The 18,550-nt window shown below is 59.5% G+C and overlaps 1 protein-coding gene across 1 annotated transcript in view; it reads left to right on the top strand.

The window, feature by feature from the left end:
• The window catches only part of Bmp7 (bone morphogenetic protein 7), a 56,260-nt gene extending 38,167 nt beyond the window's left edge, over positions 1-18,093 (top strand). The window contains exons 3-7 of the mRNA XM_069990043.1: positions 2,695-2,843; positions 11,092-11,289; positions 14,822-14,898; positions 16,200-16,310; positions 16,442-18,093. Of these exons, the coding sequence (XP_069846144.1) occupies positions 2,695-2,843; positions 11,092-11,289; positions 14,822-14,898; positions 16,200-16,310; positions 16,442-16,591 (685 nt within the window). The 3' untranslated portion in view covers positions 16,592-18,093. The remainder of the gene's footprint in view (positions 1-2,694; positions 2,844-11,091; positions 11,290-14,821; positions 14,899-16,199; positions 16,311-16,441) is intronic.
• Positions 18,094-18,550: the final 457 nt, after the last annotated feature.

The raw sequence follows: 18,550 nt of genomic DNA, 5'->3' as shown, positions 1-18,550 counted from the left end.
AGGTGTGTGCCCTCCACATCACAACTGATCTGCAACACAATTTCCCTCCCTCCCTCCCTCCCTCCCTCCCTCTGTCCTGAACATGCCAGGCAGGTGCTCTACCACTGGGTTGTATTCCCAGCCCTACTTTACTTTTCAATTTTCAAGCAGGATCTCATTAAGTTGCCCAAGCTGGTGACCTGGCTCACCCCCCCCCCCCCCCCCACTCCAAGTAGCTGGGATTACAGGCACGTGCTCCTGTGCTTGGCTCTCTACTGGAATCTCTTTAATGTCTTATTTGACTGTTCAAACGTTCCCTTTCTTTCTGCCTCGATCTCGGCATTTTGTTGCCTCCTGGAATGCGCACGGTGCGTGCACTGTTTCACGGGGCCTCTGCCCGCGTCGCGGAGTGGAGCGGATGGTCCCGGCTTGCCCGTGTCAACCCGGCCCTGCCCAGCAGCGGCTGCGAGGCCCCCTGCCTTGCCCGCCTTGCCCAGGCCCGCGTCCTCGCCGGTGCCCCTCAGAAGAGGGCCCGCTTTCGGTTGAGTGTTATTTGGATGGTCTGTGCCCGCCCACACGTTGTGGTTGAACCAACAATGATTCTTTGGCTCAGGAATGGGGCCGGGCAGAGCCAGCTGCTGCTGCTGCCCTGCGGGGGGCGGGGCATTGCTTGTGGTCAGCCATGGCACCCCACCTGGAGCCCGCCTGGTTCCTGGCCCCCCCCCACCCCAGGATGTCTCTGTCTTCAGCAATGTCAGCCTGGCCTTGCAGAGGACAAACCCAGAAGCCACCAGCCCTCTTGAGTCACCAGGCCTGGTCTCCGCGGGCGCCTCCTGCACGCCGTGAGCTGCACGGTCCGTCCAGACCCCACAGATGGGGTCAGACTCCACCAGCAGCTGGGAGCGTGGCTCAGGCACAGACAGGGAACATGTGTGTGTGTGTGTCATAGAGCCACGAGTGGCCTTACACACCTGTGGATGGATGTGGGGATCCCAGGGCGGCTGGGAGATTCCGAGCTGCCTCACTGTGGGGAGCAGCAAAGGCCCTGCCCGGCCCTCCCCCATCTCCAGCCCTCCCGCCCCATTCCTGTTCTCAAGGGCAAACAAAGGCTGGGCACCAGTGGCTCACCTCTGTAGTCCCAGCTACCCAGGAGGCTGAGATGTAAGGATCATGGTTCAAAGCCAGCCTGGGCAGAAAAGTCTGTGAGGTTCTTATCTCTAATTACCAAAAAGCTGGAAGTGGAGGAGTGGCTCAATTGGTAGAGCACCAGCCGTGAGTGAAGAGCTCTGGCCCTGAGTTCCAGACCCAGAACTGGCGCCCTCTCCCCACCACCACACACACACACACAATACCCTTGAGGACACTGGTTCATGATGTAAGTTTGTTTATTCCTGGGTTCGCCGGGGGGCTGTGGAGGGTAGCATACCCCGCAGCGCGGGGAGGACCCCTGCACACCTGGAGTCCCCCGCTTGCTTCCCGCCGCTGGCTGAGCGGGAAGTTCTGCCATAGTCTCATTGGTCAAAGGCCTGGAGACGCTGACAGCCTCACCTGAGCAGAGATGCTGGAAGAGCCATCTTCCTGCATGGTGCCTGGCTGGGTTTTGCCTAGCTGGCTCCTGGTCTGGCGATAGAATCCCGGGTAAACAACTCCAGCCTTCTGAGCCGCTGCCCTTGAGAGCCACACACTGCTGGGAAGAGTTCCCCAACCTTCAGAGAAGTCGGTGACATGAAGCTGGTCAGGCTGTTCACCCAGAGCCTGGCATGTAGTAACTGCTCAGCACGTACTTACCACAGCTGGTGACTGTGTGTGAAGAGCAGAAACTCTCTTTGGGTTTTGTCATGGTGCTTTCCATGCATCCATGCATGCATGCATGCATGCATGCATCCATCCATCCATCATCTATCCATTTATCTGTCCGTCCACTCAATCTGCCACCCACCTCACTATTCATCTACCTACCTATCTACCCGTCCATCCATCCATTTATCCACTCACCCAACTATTCAGCTACCCTCTCACTCCCCTGTCCACCCATCCAACATCCATCCGTCCATACATCCACCCATCCATATATCCATTCAAGCATCCATCTTTGCCTGTATCCATTTATCCATTTGTCTGCCCATTCTGTCTGTCCAGCTACCCACCCCCCACCCACTCACCTGCCTACCCATCCACAGGGCAAATTGTAACTTTGCTAATTCACTACTACAAAAAGCGAGGGAAAGAACTAAAGGGCGCCCTCTTTCCTTCTCTCAATGACCAGCACCTGAATATACACACAAAATAAAAGGAAAAGGAAAGAAAGAGAGGGAGGGAGGAAGGAAGGGAGGGAGGGAGGGAGAGAATAAGACAAAGCTTCTGGCAAGGGTGCTGAGCTGCTTGGGCTGCTCAGCCCAGCAGCACCCTTGGCTAAGTGACCTTGGACGAGTGATGGTTGTTGCTCCCCACACATCAAGGTTGGGAGGATTAAGTGTGTGTAGAGCCCTGCCCCCCCCCCGGGCTTCCAGCAGCCTGCAGGTTGGCACCACCTGCCAAGAAGCCCCGAGGGCTAAGGCCAAATGGCCTGGTGGCAGCCCCGTCCCCCATGTGTCCCTGTCCCTCTCCCTGCTGTGGGGCTGCCAGGGCCCCCTCCTCCCCCTCCAGTAAGGGGTGGGTGGTTGGTGTGGAGGTGCCGTGGCCGGCTAACCTAACGCCATCTCTGTTTCTCTCCAGAGAGTCGGACCTCTTCCTGCTGGACAGCCGCACCCTGTGGGCCTCCGAGGAGGGCTGGCTGGTGTTCGACATCACCGCCACCAGCAACCACTGGGTGGTCAACCCTCGACACAACCTGGGCCTGCAGCTCTCGGTGGAGACTCTGCATGGTGAGTCTGTGGCCACCGCCACCACCGGTCCCAGGACAGCCAGTGTCCCTGCACCAGGGGAGGGGCTCTGTGCGCATGCTCGCCTCCACACCAGCCAGCTCTCCCGCCCTCCCTGCGGGGACGTAATGCCCAGCCCCTGTCCCCTGCACGTGGACCCTGCCTCTCCGCGTGGCCCTGCGCCAGCCAGGGTGGCAGCCTGCGTGTGGCTCTCTGCCTGTGAGCGGTGCACGGTCTTGGCCACAGCAGACCTGCTACACGTGGACCGGCGCTCAGAGGTGACACCGCACATGGCAGCGTGCTCTGTTGACACCTATCTAGGCCAAGTTGACTCTGGGGCACAGGCAGTGGCATGCTAGGCTCTTACCCGCCAGAGGCCAGTGCCACCAAGATTGTGTGGACACAACTGTCCATACTGCCAGTCAAATGCCTAAGGCATTGGTTTCTCCCACATTAGACCCGTGAGTCAAGTATCCATCAGTAGCCAGCCCCAGCCCTGCCAGCCTCTTCCACTCCCTACCCAGTCTGCCGAGGGTGGACAGGAAGTGAGTGAGAGCTGGAGGGGTGGGGATCTACTCATTGCTTCTGGCCCCACAGTGAGTTTCTGATTCATTGGGGACCGTTATTCTGTGTGTAGTGTTTTACTTCCACTGGTTTTAATGTATTTTCCCCCCACTTATGCTGGACTGGGAAGCTCTTACTTGCCTATGGCTACATAGGCAAACATTATGGGAATGTGCACCAGTAAATGGTTTCCCTCTGACTTCCTTCTCCCTTGCTGCAGAATTCCGTTTCCCATGGCAGCACCTGTTTCGGGGCTCACTTTTTTTTTTGTCGGTTGTGGGGCTTGAACTCTGGGCCCGGGCGCTGCCCCTCAGCTCTTCGGCTCAAGGTGAGCGCTCCACCGCTTGAGCCACAGCACCACTTCCATCGGGGCTCACTTTCGGGGATGCGCTCTGGCATTGGAGTGGTTGCATAGAGACCCGACTTTGCATCTTTTCTTCTCCCACAAGCGACAGCCTAGTGTACCCAGTGCGCCCCATCTGACCACTTCTCTTAGAGGCTGGCCCTGTCCACCGGGAAGGAGCGTCCTTTTTAAGACTTCTGTGTTTTGTGCCTATAGAGAGTGCGGTTGTAGGTCTGTAAGGTCGGCCTGCCTCCCGCTCTGCGACTTCAGATGGCTTTCCTGACCTGGCAGAGCTGCGGCTTTATCATCCTCACATGGGGATGGGCTGGGGCTATAGGGTTGTTAGGAGATTTTGTGGGTTGACAGAGGAAGAACTTTGAGTTCGGTGACTTATACCTGTAATCCCAACTCCTCCTGAAGCAGAGATTGGGAGGAGTTCGATCTGAGGCCAGCCCCAGGCAAATGGGTCATGAGACCTCCATCTCAGTCAATAAACTTGGCATGGTGGTGTGCACCTGTCATGCTAGCTATTCAGGAAGCACAAACAGGAGGATCACTGTCCAGGCTGACTAGGACAAAAACACAAGACCCTGACTGAGAAATAACGAAAGCAAAGATGTCTAGGGGCGTGGATGGGTGGTGGGGCACCTGCCTGGCCAGTACGAGGCCTGGGATTCAAACCTTAGTATTGCAAACCCAAATACCAAAGTGTGCCTTCGCTTTGCATGGCGGCCGTGTTGCAGGTGGGCAGGCGTGGCTGTTGCTCGTTGAAAGCGTCAGTATCATGGGCAGTTTGTGTGGAGACTGCAAAGCAAGTCTGGGGTGCAGGGGGAGCCTGCCTTCCCTGGCAGCCCCAGGCAGCCCCAGGGGCTGGCCAGGCTGCTGCCGCCGCTGCCCAGGCTCCAGCCGGGAGGGCTTGGACCCCCAGCTCAGAGCTGTCAGTGGCTCTGGGTGGGGAGGTGGGGGGAAGGGGGAGGATGCTGTTTCCCACTGGGCACTGCACACGCTGCCTGGGAAACTGCGCGTGGTGGCTGGCTGTGGACCGACACCTCCTACAGGGGCCTCTCCCCCAGCCGTCAGCACCCTGCCCATCCTGGCTGCTCCATCAGAAACCACCTGCTGTGTGCCCGGTCCTGGCTACTAGCAGAGCTGCTGGTGCCAGCCTCAACTCGGGAACCCACTGACTCGGATCTGTGGCCCTGCCCAGGGCGGTGGCAGAGCCCCGGGGTGTGTCGGGAGGGGGAGGTGGCCTCCGTCGGGTCCTGACTGCGCAGGATCTGGCCACAGTTGGGGGACACAGAGGGGCTCCCGGGCGTCTGCCCGCATTCCCAGCCGCCGCCTTCTGGGCCTCTGCGTCCTCCCCAGGCCTGGGCCTGTGGGTGGTGGAAATGGCTGCCCTGGCGCTGCAGGGCTGTGTTCCGAAGCCTGTGCCAGGCCCTGCCTGCCCACGACCAACGTGGAGGCCTGTGTGCTCGCTTCCTCCCCGTCGGCCCTGGGGGAGGCTGGGTCAGAGGTGCCCTTCCGGGACCACCCGGAGGCGCGCAGAGCCTGCTCCCTGCTCGCCAGCTGCAGCCCTTCTGTTGGCTCTGCTGCAGCTGCGGGGGGTCTGCTCCCCCGCCCCCCGCCCCGTGCCCACCTTGGGGGAGGAAGCTGCCGCACCTGTGGCTTCTGGGCGGTAACCAGGCAGCAGGAAGAGGGGTGGACGGTGCAGGGGTGAGGGCTGCGGTCCTGTCCCCCCCTCCCCCCAAGTTGGTTGCTGGAGATGAATGGAGCACTGTCCGGGGCTGGGCGGAAGCAGAGAGGGACCCCTGAGCCGACAGACGCCTTGGCTCTGCACCCTCTGCTGAGCAGTGCTGGTGGGTTCCGGGAGGCCTTGCTGTAGCCCCAGCCCCAGTCCCAGCCTCCCAGGTAGCCACAATGGGGGGTGTGGATTTGGTACTGATAATCTTGATAACTCTTCTGAGGCTTGACTTGATCGCCTCTGCCCCCCTTCCCAAGAAGCTGGGATTACAGGCGTGAACTACCATGCCCAACTTACATGTTAAGGGACCTTTCACGTCCCCTCAGTGTACTGTTGGCCCTGGGCGCTGTCTGCCGGGATGGGAGCCATGCTGACCCCCTCCCCACCCCACCCCTGCAGGAACTTTGCTCACATGGGAAGCACATGCTGGTCACTCAGCAGACAGCCTGTGGGTGAGGAAGGAGAGGCTGAGGCCGTGTGGACCGGCGCTGCGCCCCACCCCACAGCGCTGCTCCCCACCCCACAGCGCTGCAGCTGGGGCGATGTTTGGGCTTGGCTGGCTCGAAGGCAGCACAGGCTCAGGAGGATGGCGCCCGCCAGCCTCCAACCCGAGGACCCTGCCTTCGTCTGCCCCTGCGCTCCGTGGGTGCCTCCCACACCTGCCGGCTTTGGCTGCTCATCTCGTGGGCCCCTCCCCCCCCCACCTCGGGGAGTCAGCCTGGCACAAGTGTGTGCTCATGTGTGTGCCCCTCCCCGGGGGCACACAAGAGCACACGTCCTTCCTGGGGCTTGCAGGGCCGAGCTGGGCGGTGTGCGTGGAAGTGAGCCTCCCGCTGGCCGCTGCTTGCCTGTGGCGGGCAGAACGCCGGGGCCGGGGTGCGATGCCATCACGGCCCAGCTCCTCATGATCACCTCACTTCCTGTGTCTGGAAACTGAGCTGGGGGGGGCGCCTGGGGTCCATCCTCGCACACTGGCCAGGCAGGGTGGCTGCTGGGTCACCGCGGCCTGGCGGATGCCACGCTCAGCCGCCTTCTCGCTTGTCACTTGGTCCCGGGTCCGTGCAGGGCAGAGGCTGGGATTCATCTGCTTCCCACAGTTAATGAGGAACACTCTCATGCTGAGGGCCCCAGGGGCGGTGATGGCCCTGGGCCTGGAAAACAAGCCATCAGAGAGTTGGGGTGCTGCCCTCTCTGTGGGTGGCCTCTGAGCCCCAATTGGGCTCTCTGCCTGCCATCTGGGATCTTCAGAAGAGCCTGGGCGCTGCTTGGGGCACCCGGTCATGGTCACCAGGCAGTCAAGTGCCACCTACGGTCCTGCCAGGTTCTCAACCTGCCCTTTAGCTGCCTCTCCCTCCACTCCCCTCCACTCCCCTCCACTCCCGCTCCCACGCTCTCCTGAAGGCCGCCCAGGCCTTGGACAGCTGCTCCATGTAGGCATGGTGTGTTGGCTGAGTTCGGGGGTCCCTTCTCCACACACCCCCTTGGGGGTGGCATGGCGGTGAAGCGTGTCACCTCGCGTCCAAGGGGCCCTGGGCTGCTGGCTTCCCACGAGCCACGCGCTCTCCTCGTGTGACACGCGGCTCACTTCCTGGCGGGAAGGCCGGGGCAGTAGTCCTGCCAGGCGCCCCTCAGTCCTGCCGCCTGCGGGCCCAGAGCACGGGCATCGCCACAGCGCCCGGCCTTGGGGAGGACCCCTCCAAGGTGAGACTCTCCAAGGTGAGACACAGATCCCGGGTCACTCAGTATGATACATGGTCGTGCACACTGGGGAAGGCTTTTGCTCATCTGAAATTCAGGTTCAGGAGAGTGTTCCGGCTTCCATTTGCAAAAGTTGGCCATTCCTAAGCTTTAACAACAAAAAAAACTTAACTTTTAGCTAAAGTGGAAATCCTCTCCAATTTTCCCAAAGACACAGATTTCATAGTTTAAAACATTCTGTATATCTTGTCTTTCTGTCAACATTAATCAACCCATTTCCACCTGCCTTATATATTCTTAGTGGACTTTTTTCCTTCCTTCCTTCCTTCCTTCCTTCCTTCCTTCCTTCCTTCCTTCCTTCCTTCCTTCCTTCCTTCCTTCCTTCCTTCCTTCTCTTGCTATGTAACCCAGGCTGGTCTTGGACTTGCTATGTTGTCCAGGCTGGCCTAGAGCTTGTGATCCTCTTGCCTCTACTCCTGAGTGCTGGGATTACAGACCTGAGCTACCATGCCTGCCTCTGGCTGCATACTTAAATACAGATAATCAAAGCAATTAGTTGGATTTATGAAGCAAAGCTGATACATTATAACATCATATCCTAATGTCACAAAGAAGAAAAACATTATCCCCCTGCAATAATCCTTGTTGAGGCTGGGTGCGGTGGCACACATCTGTAATCCTAGCACTTGGGAGGCTGAGGTAGGAAGATCACAGGCCAGCCTAGGGTTTACAATGAAACCTTGTCTGCCTCAAAATAAGTAAATAGATAAATAAATAAGCATAAAATTTACTGTGTATGTAACACTTGTTGTAGTTATAAGGTATTGGCTTTCGTTAGCAGCATGTAATTACTTATTTATAGTTAACTGTCAGTGACAAGCCTGATGCAGTGTGGCTCATGCCTGTAATCCCAGCTACTCAGGAAGCTGAGATCAGTGAATCACAGTTCCAAGCCAGACCTGGCAGGAAAGTCCTAGTTTCTCAGGAAGCTGAGATCTGAGGATCACATAGGGAAGTCCATGAGATTCTCATCTACAGTGAACCACTAAAAGCCAGAAGTGGAGCTGTGGCTCAAGTGGTAAAACATCAGCCTTGAGCACAGAAGCTGAGGGACAGCACTCAGGCCCCGAATTCAAGCTCCAGGACAAGTGCAAGCACGCACATGCGCACAAATAAATAACAATAAGAGAGCTAGGAGAACGAAGTAAGTGGTAGGGCATTTGCCTAGCAGGAACAAGGCCTGGGTTCAAAACAGAGCACCCACAGAGCAAAAGCCCTCAGGGTAGCTCCTCAGGCTGCACAGGGAGCGCTCTGTCGGGACTTTCCTCACCCTGGGGACACAGCAGGAGACATTGCTGATGGGCACAGATGGGGTGCTGTTGGCGGCAGTGGGGAGAGGGCACGGTGTTGCCCCCACCCAGTCACCCACCCAGACGCTTCCCCGTCCCCAGACCCCCCCTCCCCCGCCAATCACCCGCCCAGATGCACGTGGTCCTCCTGCTGCCCCCACGCTGGGAGACCCTGGCATTGCGTCCAGCTTTCGGATTGTTAGGGACAATGTGGCTTGCCCGTAGCCGGCACCAGGTTCCCGCCCAGACACGGGCGTGGGCTCACAGGGTGACCGAGCCTGCGACTGACGGCCAGCCCGCGGGCCCCGGTGGTTTTCTGTGCCTGTGGTGGTGCCTTTCAGCCTCCAGCTAGACACCCTGGATCTCTTCCCAGGTTTGGGGCCGGGGCGGGAGTCTGACCTCACCTGCCGCCCGACAGGCGACGGGAGCCCCGTGCTCAGAGCCTCTGCGGGGCCGCGGGGCCGGGCAGGGACTGCGCGTGTGCCAGCAATGGCTTGCAGACCAGGCATTTTTATATTGCTCATTTTAAAAGCCTTCCGGGGGGAATGGCCGTTCCTGGGGGCTCGGCTTTAATGGTTTTTTGTTGTGTGTGTGTGTGTGTGTGTGTGTGTGTGTGTGGTGTGTGTGTGTGTGTGTGTGTGTGTGTGTGTGTGTGTGTGTGTGTGTGTGTGTGTGTGTGTGTGTGTGTGTGTGTGTGTTTTATAGAACCTCTCCCATTATAGATGGATGAACTCAGGGAAACCCCGCTCAAGAATGCAGAAAAGCCAGACGTTGATGGGGGGAGGGGGCAAGGTAAACTCGGGGTGGTGGTGGGAAACATCCTCTCAAGTGCTCGCTGTTAAGCCAAGCAAGCCCCCCCCCCCCGCCCGGTCCTGAGCTGGCCTGGGGAGCTGTGTTGATTGCTTTCTGACGGGCCTGGGGGGGGGCCTCCGGAAGTGAACTCCAAATGTAGATGGCCCAGTTCCCCCAGAGATGCCATTTTGGGGAGACCCTGCCTCCTCTCACTTGGCTTGGGGGCATTGTAGCCATGGTGGGTATGTGGCCTGACTCGGCGTGCTGTGGGTTCAAATTCCACCGTGCTGGTGCCAAGCTGGGTATTGTTGGGCAGGTCACTCAGCCTCTCAGAGCTTGTTCTGTAATGTGCACATAGACTTTGACTCCCTCTGGTTTTTTCCCCCGTGGACCGGTCATCACCAGAGCCATGACCTTGAGCTTGTATCCACAGTGACCTCATCGTGGGTAGACAGCCCATCCTGAGTCTTCTGCCTCGTCCACCCTTCCTTCTGTTCCCGGCACTCTATGGCCTCTTGGGGCCTCTGTCCACCCCCCAGATCCCTCCCCGCACACAATTGCTGCCACACACCTTGGCCTCAAGCGAAGGGAGAGGTCACCTGGCTTAGCTGTTAGCTCAGAAGCTCTGGCTGTAAACCCCTTTCTCAAGCTAAGGAGCTGCTGGCCAGGCCTGGGGCCCGGGCTGGCCTTCGTGGCTATGCACTGAGCCTGGGTGTGCAGTGTTTTACACCTTTCACCCCAGCTACACAGAAATTCTAAATAGGAGGATCATGGTTCTGGGCATAAGCCAGAGACCCTGTCTCAAAAAGGCTGGAGGTGTGGCTCCATGGTAAAGCGTCTGCCAAGGAAGTGTGACGCTCTCGAGTTCAAGTCCCATTGTTGAGCCTCCAGCTGCAGGCGGCCCTTCCTGCGTGGGTCATGACCTCTCTCAAGGATGCCAGCCATTGGTACAAGGCCCCTCACCCTGGGTGGCTGCTCCCTGAGGAATTGTACCTGCAGGGACCCCACTTCCAAAGCAAGCCATCCGCGAGCCTCTGGGTGGCCTGAGTTTGGGGGACACAGCAGGTGCTCGCTGAGACAGGGCCAGGTGGACGGGGGCCCAGCTGTCCCCCAGCAGCTGCCCCTGGACCCCACCCTCTGCCCCACCTCCAGGCATTTGCTGTTGCTGGCCCCTGTGCCTGGCCACCTCAGCTGCCCTCGGGGCTCCTCCCTTGCTGTCACCAGGTCACACGGTCATTAAAACCCTGACCTGGCCGGGCACTGGTGGCTCACACCTGTCATCCTAACTACTCAGGAAGTTGAGATCTGAGGATCATGGTTCAAAGCCAGCCCAGGCAAGGAAATTCCGTGAGACTCTTATCTCCAGTAAACCACTAGAAAACCAGAAGTGGCCCTGTGGCTCACGTGATAGAGCTCTCGCCTTGAGCTGAAGAGCTGAGGGACAGCGCCCAGGCCCAGAGTTCAAGCCCTGTGACTGACAAACCCACAAAACACTGACCTGGCTCCCTGCCCCCTGTCTGGCCTGGCCTTTCTCCATGCACTTATTCATTGCCACTGGGTCCCTCCCCATGCTGTGTGCCCATCCAACTCCCCCGCCCCCACCTGCACGGAAGTCCCGGGGACAGCACACCTTCCCAGGTGCAGAGCACATGCTTGGCCGGCAGCGCCAGGGTGGGTGAGGCAGATGCTCAGCCTCTGGCCCGCCCTCAGCCCCTCTCCCCTGCCCTGTGCCCACAGTTCTGTGCCTTCCTGCTTCCGCTCTAGGGCAGAGCATCAACCCCAAGCTGGCGGGGCTGATCGGGCGCCACGGGCCCCAGAACAAGCAGCCCTTCATGGTGGCCTTCTTCAAGGCGACGGAAGTGCACCTCCGCAGCGCCCGCTCCACGGGGGCGAAGCAGCGCAGCCAGAACCGCTCCAAGACGCCCAAGAACCAGGAGGCGCTGAGGCTGGCCAACGTGGCAGGTATGCCCGGGGCCCTGGGGGAGGGAGGACGGCCAGGTGGAGAACCAGGAGCCCCATAGGCCCAGCCAAGGTCACTGGGAATCCGTGCGGGTGCCGAGCAGATGGGTCTGCAGCAGACTCCGTCGCTTGCTATGTGGAGCGAACGTCCCCATCCTGTTAAAAGCCGCGAGTTAGTCTAGAAATGCGAATAGCAGAACACACAGAACAAGGTGCCCATTGTGTCCGTTTCTACATAGACACAACAGCGGCTTTACCAATGCCCACTGCTCTGAAGGGGAGCCATGCAAACAGGGTGGGGTGACTTTGGGGAAGGGGGGGAGTCACTCCTTCAGAGCAGCAAGGGAGGGGGCCGGTTTGCTTCCTTTGTTTCTTAAAATGAAACACATGTGAAGTTTGGGCTGAGCGTGGTGGCTCGTGCCTGTGGTCCTTCTCACTCAGGAGGTGGAATTCAGGAGGGTCAAAGTTTGCGGCCAGCCTGGGCAAAGACGCTAGCAAGACCCCCATCTCAACACACAGCTAGGTGGCTAGATGTAGTGGAGTATGCCAGTAATCCCATCTAGGTGGAAGGATGTATATTTTCGGATCACAGTCTGAGATTGGCCCTGCAGGGGGTCAGGAGACTAAAACTATCTGGAAAATAACTAGAGGGCTGGGGGCCTGGCTCAAGTGGTAGAGCACCTGCCTAGTAGAATGTGAGGGTCTAAGTTCAAATCCCCAGTACCATCAAAAACAAAAGTGAAAAATTGATCCACTCAAATCCTTTTTCAGTATAAATGAGAGGGTTTTAATTACATCTTATTTGGGTACTTTTAGATTTTATTTGAAATGTTTCATCACTATAAGGTAAGCGCATGAAAGATGGAGTCATCATTTTTCATTGTGAGCAACACAGAGGCTCTGAGAAGGGCCAGAGGTGAGACCTTTCCTCGCTGCACGCGCAGGTGCACACGCAGGTGTGCAGTCACACTCACAGTAGACAGTCACAGGTCCGAGCTGTTCTTACAAGATTGTGCCATTGAAGCCAGACACTGCTGTAATCTGTACTCCCAGCCCCACGGAGTCAAGTCCTGAGTGTGGGTAGAGATCTCCTATGGCTTCTCTTCTGGACTCTCTTCTAAGCTTCACAAATGCAAAATCCAAATGCAACTCCAACTGACCCCTTCCTATCTGGGGACCCTCCCTGGGCTGGGGTTCGGTGGCAGAAGCCAGAAGGGGCCCCCCCAAGGGGTCATTCAGATGGGCTGACCGGTCATCGGCCACGTCTGTGTGGTGACGGGCCCCAGGAGAGGGGCAGGGGGGACCCTGGTGCTCTCCAGGGGTGCAGAGGGGACCCATGGGCAGTGAGCTCCGAGTCCCGAGCGAGGCTGGGCTGGTCCTGTTGCTGCTGGCTGTAGCCCCAGCAGGCGATGCAGGTCTGTGGTGGGAGGTTTTGTGGCATTTGGAGGCTATGGTGGCTGCAACGAGGTGGTGATTTCCCTGGGAGCCATGTCTTGGACCTCCGTCCCTAGATGAGGGGCAAGTTTCGTGCATTGTGAGGTTGCACCGAGAGAGGTGCGTGCAGGAGGGCACGGGGGCCAGCTCAGAGCCCAGAGGCCGTTGGAAGCTCTCGTGAACCCTCCTGGAAGAAAGTACTGTGATGCCCCCATCCCAGCCATGCCCCCCACCCCCCCGCCCTGCCAGGTGTGTGCTGAGAGTGAGGAGACAGAACAGCTCAGCCTTACCCCCAACTTCCCACAGCATCCTTTCCGGCCCTCTGGGGAGTATCTGCCGCCCAGGCCCCCCCAAGGATCCCCCACCGCCTTACACAGCAGCTGCTCCCCTGGCTTGGGATTGGCTCCTTCCTGTGCGTCTCAGTGCCCTGGGCTTCTAAGTTCTTCTCAGCCCTGCCTGGGAGTTTAATTGAAAGCCAGCTGGGCCTGGGCGGCACCCTGGGCTCTGAGCCCGGCCTGCGTGCATGGGCGTGCCCTGAGTGTTTGAAGTGCCCCCGCCCCGCGTGGCCCTGAGCATTTGCAGTGTCCCCCCCCGTGGGCTGTGGGGCCACACAAGTTGCGTTCTCTCCCTGTGCAGCCTTTGTGTGTGGAGTCCATGTTGCCACTGCTGCAAGCATCTTTCCTGGAGGCCGGCCTCCTGCTGCCGGCCTCCAGCTGCTCCTCGGATGATGTGGCTTAGGGTGGGCAGCCTGCTTGGGTCCCTGGTCCCCTTTGGGGCCCAGCACCCTGGCAAAAGCCACCTTCACCAGATGGCCCACAGAGTGGCAGCCATGTGCATGCACTGGTCCTGACTTGGTGGCTTCCCAGGGCTTGGGGAGGGGGGGACTGGGCTGTGGGGGGGGGGCCGCTGGCATCTGGGTGCTTTGCTCTGAGAAGTCACCTGGCGCTGCCCGGGAGCCGCGGCCTCTCCAAGACAGTGGAGCTCCAGAGGTCCACACTCGGAGCCCAGGAAGAGGCTGTTGTGATGCTGGCTTGGTGTTGAGGTGGCTCTGGGGGGCTCTGAGTCAATCAGGCAGCTTTGGCAAGTGTCCGGGAGAGGAAGACAGGTGTGGTCAACAACACACCAGCCCCTCTCAGTGTGTGTGTGTGTGTGTGTGCAGTGTGAATGTGCAGGGAGTAGTGCAATGTGAGTGTGCATGGGGAGGGGGGAGCGCAGTGCACGTGTGAGCAGGGGGGAGGGGGATTTCAGTGTGCATGTGTGTGTGCAGGCGTCAGCTATGCCTGCAGCTTTGCCAGCGCTTACAGACTCTCTGGAAAGCCGCTGCCCCGCTGCGTGTAGGAGGCTTCAAGGTCTCCACCTTGCAGCCCTCCGGCTTCTTCTTGGTGGTGACAAGGGCTCCGTGCTCTGTACCCCCACCTCCTGCCCCCCGCCACGCCACTCCAGAGGACTGTGGTTTGAGGTCAGCCTGGGCAAAAAGTGAGCAAGACGGCATCCAGCCAGGCTGGCACCGCACCTGTGAGCGGAGGCGTGGGTACAGGGCTGTGGGCTAAAGCTAGCCCGGGGTACAAACACCACAAAGACCACTTCAGAAACTAAAAAAAGAGCAAGAGATCTCAGGGCATGGCTCAAGTAGTAGAGTTCCTACCTAGTAGGCAAAAGGCCCTGAGTTCAAATCCCGGTTCCATCTACCAAAAGACTAAACAAAACAAAAAACACACGTATCAGATCAGGTGCAGTGGCACATCCCTGTAATCCCAGGTAAGGAGAGAGCAGAGGATCATTATAACAAAAAGTTAGCAAAATGCTTCCTAAAAAGTAGACTGAGAGCTGGTCAGGCAGTAGGGCCCAAGTGGTAGCTCGAGGCCCGGAGTTCAATCCCCAGTATTGGAAAACAAAAGAAAACAACCCTCATACATATAAAGGAAATAACGTCTACAAAGGATCTGGAAAGCGCAGACCTTGAGCAGTAGTGAGGGGCGGTGGGGGCGCGCTCCTGCTGGGGTCGCTGGGCTGGAGGCCTGGTTGCTGCGCCCCAGGGCCTCTGACCGCCTGTGCCTGTCTCTCCTCCCGGGCTCTGCGCTCGCTCTCCCCAACGATGCAGAAAACAGCAGCAGTGACCAGAGGCAGGCATGTAAGAAGCACGAGCTCTACGTCAGCTTCCGGGACCTGGGGTGGCAGGTAAGGGCCGGTCAGGGCCGGTCAGGGCCGGTCAGGGCTCTGAGGCTCGCCAGGACTCTGGTGTGGCCAGGCAAGGGGCTGCTTCCCCAGTGCGGTGAGTGGGGACCGGCTTGGCCTCTTGGCCAGTGTGTGCCCCGGTGCTGGGTGGACTGGCAGGGGAAGACTAGGGCGAAGAGTATGGGGGGTCCCTGAAACCCGAGAGCAGAATTGGGATGGGGCCCCGGTGCAGCTAGGAACCCTGACCCTTTGGACTCTCCACGTACCTGGCCCGCCTGTTGCCCTGTGGCCTGCTGCTTCCCCACGCCTGGCGGGGAATGTGGAATGCGGGGCACGGCTGCTCCCCTCTGCCCCGGCCACTGGCCCTCGCGTGGTTTCCGGGTGGGATCGTGGGAGCGCAGCCCTTCGACCGCACCCGCCCAGGTGGAGAGGGCGGGGACGGCCCCCCAGCAGCTGCCGGGCGCACCGCAGCCTTCGGGGCTCTGCGTGGTGCAGCGTGGCTGAGCACGGGACTGCCCCACGGAGCCCAGATGCTATAAGATGGTGCTGCTCTCCATGTGGGAGCTCTGTGGGGAACCCAAGGAGAGAGCCGGGGGGGGGGGAGTCCAGTGCAGAGCTGAGAGGAGTCCAGTAGGAGAATGTGCTGAGAGAGCCCCCTGGGGAGTGTGGGGGGAGGACCCCAGCAGGGGTGTCAGGGAGTCCGGTGAGTGAGCTCAGTGGGGGAGTCCGGTTTCTTCAGCGCGCTCAGGCCGGTCGCCCACAGAACACAGGTGCCACGGCAGCACGGTGGTCTCCTGTGGTCTGTCCTGGGATTCACGGTGGTGCCATGACCAAGGGTGGCAGGGAGCACACGTGGGCCCGAGCTGGGCAGAGCCCCAACTCCAGGGGCGTCTGCGGAGGCCTGGTGTGCCCGCACCGTGAGGGGCTGCACGGGACCAGCGTGGAACGGGCCCTGGGCCCCGTGACTGTCTCTGCTGTCGGCATCCGCCACCGCGTGGCGGCTCCCTGGTCTCCTGGCAGAGACGTGCACCAGAGCGCCGAGGGCTCCCTCCGGCGGGCTGCAGCTGCTGAAGCTTTGGGGTGTGGCGGAGTGGGTGCTAGACCAGATCTGCCTGGCACCAAGCCTCCCCTGCGGCCGCCCCTGCCGCCGGGGAAGCATGGCTGCCCCAGGCATGCGCTTTCTGCCGTGGCCCGGCCCTGCCGCCCCTTGCCCTTGGCTTTCGTTCTGCGGGGAGCACATTTCCCTGGGCCCCTAGCCTCTGCTGACCTGGGCCCTGGCCACCTGTCCTCCTCTCCCTGGGCAGGACTGGATCATCGCACCCGAGGGCTATGCAGCCTACTACTGCGAGGGAGAATGCGCCTTCCCGCTGAACTCCTACATGAACGCCACCAACCACGCCATTGTGCAGACGCTGGTGGGTACCCCCGCCTGGGTTGGGGGGTGTAGGGGGATGGGGGCACGAGGGAGGCAGCACAGTAGAGGAGCCGGGGCCACTCGCAGGGACTCGCACGCCTCTCACGGAAGTCCACGCTCGGTGCGTTACAGGTCCACTTCATCAACCCGGACACGGTGCCCAAGCCCTGCTGCGCACCCACCCAGCTCAACGCCATCTCTGTGCTCTACTTCGACGACAGCTCCAACGTCATTCTGAAGAAGTACAGAAACATGGTGGTGCGGGCCTGCGGCTGCCACTAGGCCCTCCGGGAATCCAACCCTTCCGGCCACGCTTCTCCGGATCCACCCAGAAGCTCCCGAGGCCCTCCACCATCCCTGGGACCTCTCCCCTCCCTGGCTCACTGGGGTCGGAGCTTCGATTGCTTAGTCACCTGTGGATGAGATCTTGGCCAGCTTTGCCAGAGAAAGACCAGTCGGAAAAATAACCACAAAGAGAACCAGCCGGGCCCAGGCGCGGCTGTGCGGCCCCGCCTCCGCGCAGCCCCGCCTCTGCGCACTGCCCAGCGCTCCCTGCCACCAGCGGCACCCGTGCGGAGGAGGGGCGTGGCCAGGGGTGGCGCCCACGGTCTCTGTGCTGAAGGGAGGCCCAGCGGAAGTTCCTTTACTAAATGTCACAATAAAACGAATGAATGAAAGCGGCCAGGATGTTACAGATATGTTTCCTAAACAGTTTATCCCCGTTTCTTGGTTTACTCTGATTTTGTAAACAGAAGCTTGCGGTGGGCGGACAGCGAGGCCCCTCTGCCGCTTGGTTTCGGTCTGAGGCTGCAGGGGGCGTCTGCACACACCGGACTGCATCAGAGATTCCAGGGAGGGGAAGGACAGAGGTCTGCTCGGAGGAGGACGGGAGCATGTTCCAGAGTGCAGGGGCCCCCACGCCACGTAGCAGGGGATACATGAGACACCGCGGAAGGGACGGGACAGCAGGTAGGATGGGACGCACAGCTTACCCGTGACATTGAGAAGCACCGAGGGAATGAAGCCTGCCGCCTCCGATGGAGTCCAGGTGTGGCTCCTCTCCGGCGGTGCCCTGGTTTCTCAGAATGAGGGAGAGAGCGTGGGTGTGGGTGTGTCTTGTGTGCAGGGTGTGCCAACGGCCAGCTGCAGACAGCGGGTTGTAGAGGGCACCCCGACCCCGTGTCCGACTTGGGGATGGCATTTCGGATGTGGCTCTTGGGACGAGTCCTCCTTGTGAGTCTCATCGCGGGATTGTCTCGAGCACAAGGCCTTGGAGAAGCCGTGTGCACACATTTCCCGAGTTTGCACCAACACACAGGCTGCCCAGTGGCCTTGTGGAGTCCAGCCCCCTGGGAGCCCTTCTCCGCCTCCGTGGAGTTGCTTCCTGGGTTCTGCTCATACGCTCTTATTTTTTCTCCTTCAGTCGCTTGGGCAACGGCCTGGATGCCGCGTGGCCACGGCAAGGGGCAGCATTTCTGTTTCACCCGTTTTGCGTGCTGGCCCCTGTCTCCCGCTCTCGGTCTGCCCACACGCACCGCTCCTACCTGCTTTGGGTTCTCATGTGTACGTTTAAACATGTAAATAGTTGTGACAAGACAAATTATTTATTTCCATCGGAAGCTCTCCCAAAAGCTCTTTGCATCCTTGTTGGGGACCAGTGAGCTCGCTTTCTTACAACCTGTTTGTTTTCTTATTTAAGACTATTTATTAATGGTTGGACCAATTGTACCCGTGGCTGTTTAAGAAAGTGGTCCTTAGTGGAAATTCTGTATGAATAGATGAAATAAAAGGGTTTTGACTTTGCAGAAAGGAGGCTGGTGGTGTGGTTCTTGGCCTGTCGGTTTGTCCTCTCCCCACTGGGCCGTCCTTGGATTTCCCCAGAGCGCCGCACAGGGCCTCGGCCCCCACCACAAACTCGCCGTTTCTTGTCCAGGCCTGGGGTGAAGCGAGCGCCCGTCGATATTTTACTGCAGCTGTGTACAGCTCTGGGCCACAGATGCATCCACGCAACAAATGGGACTCTGGTAGGCCCTGACTGCAGAGATCCTTGATTGAATTACAGCCCAGCTGTCAGCAGCTGCTTCGGGGGCGGGGCGGTGGGGGGGGGTGTTAAATGAGCACTGTTTACGGCTAGCATAGCTGAAAGATGCAGTCATCCCAATAAAAGCGAGGCACAAGAGCAGAAACAGGGTGGGGGGGTGTGGAGGGATGTTCACCCAAAACTTGAAAGCAGCCGTGGTC

This window comes from Dipodomys merriami, unplaced genomic scaffold (assembly GCF_024711535.1).
Source record: "Dipodomys merriami isolate MVZ:Mamm:240054 unplaced genomic scaffold, mDipMer1.0.p SCAF_39, whole genome shotgun sequence".
NCBI lineage: Eukaryota > Metazoa > Chordata > Mammalia > Rodentia > Heteromyidae > Dipodomys > Dipodomys merriami.
The sequence above is the reverse complement of the archived record's forward strand: the minus strand, read 5'-3'. Positions and strand labels throughout refer to the sequence as shown.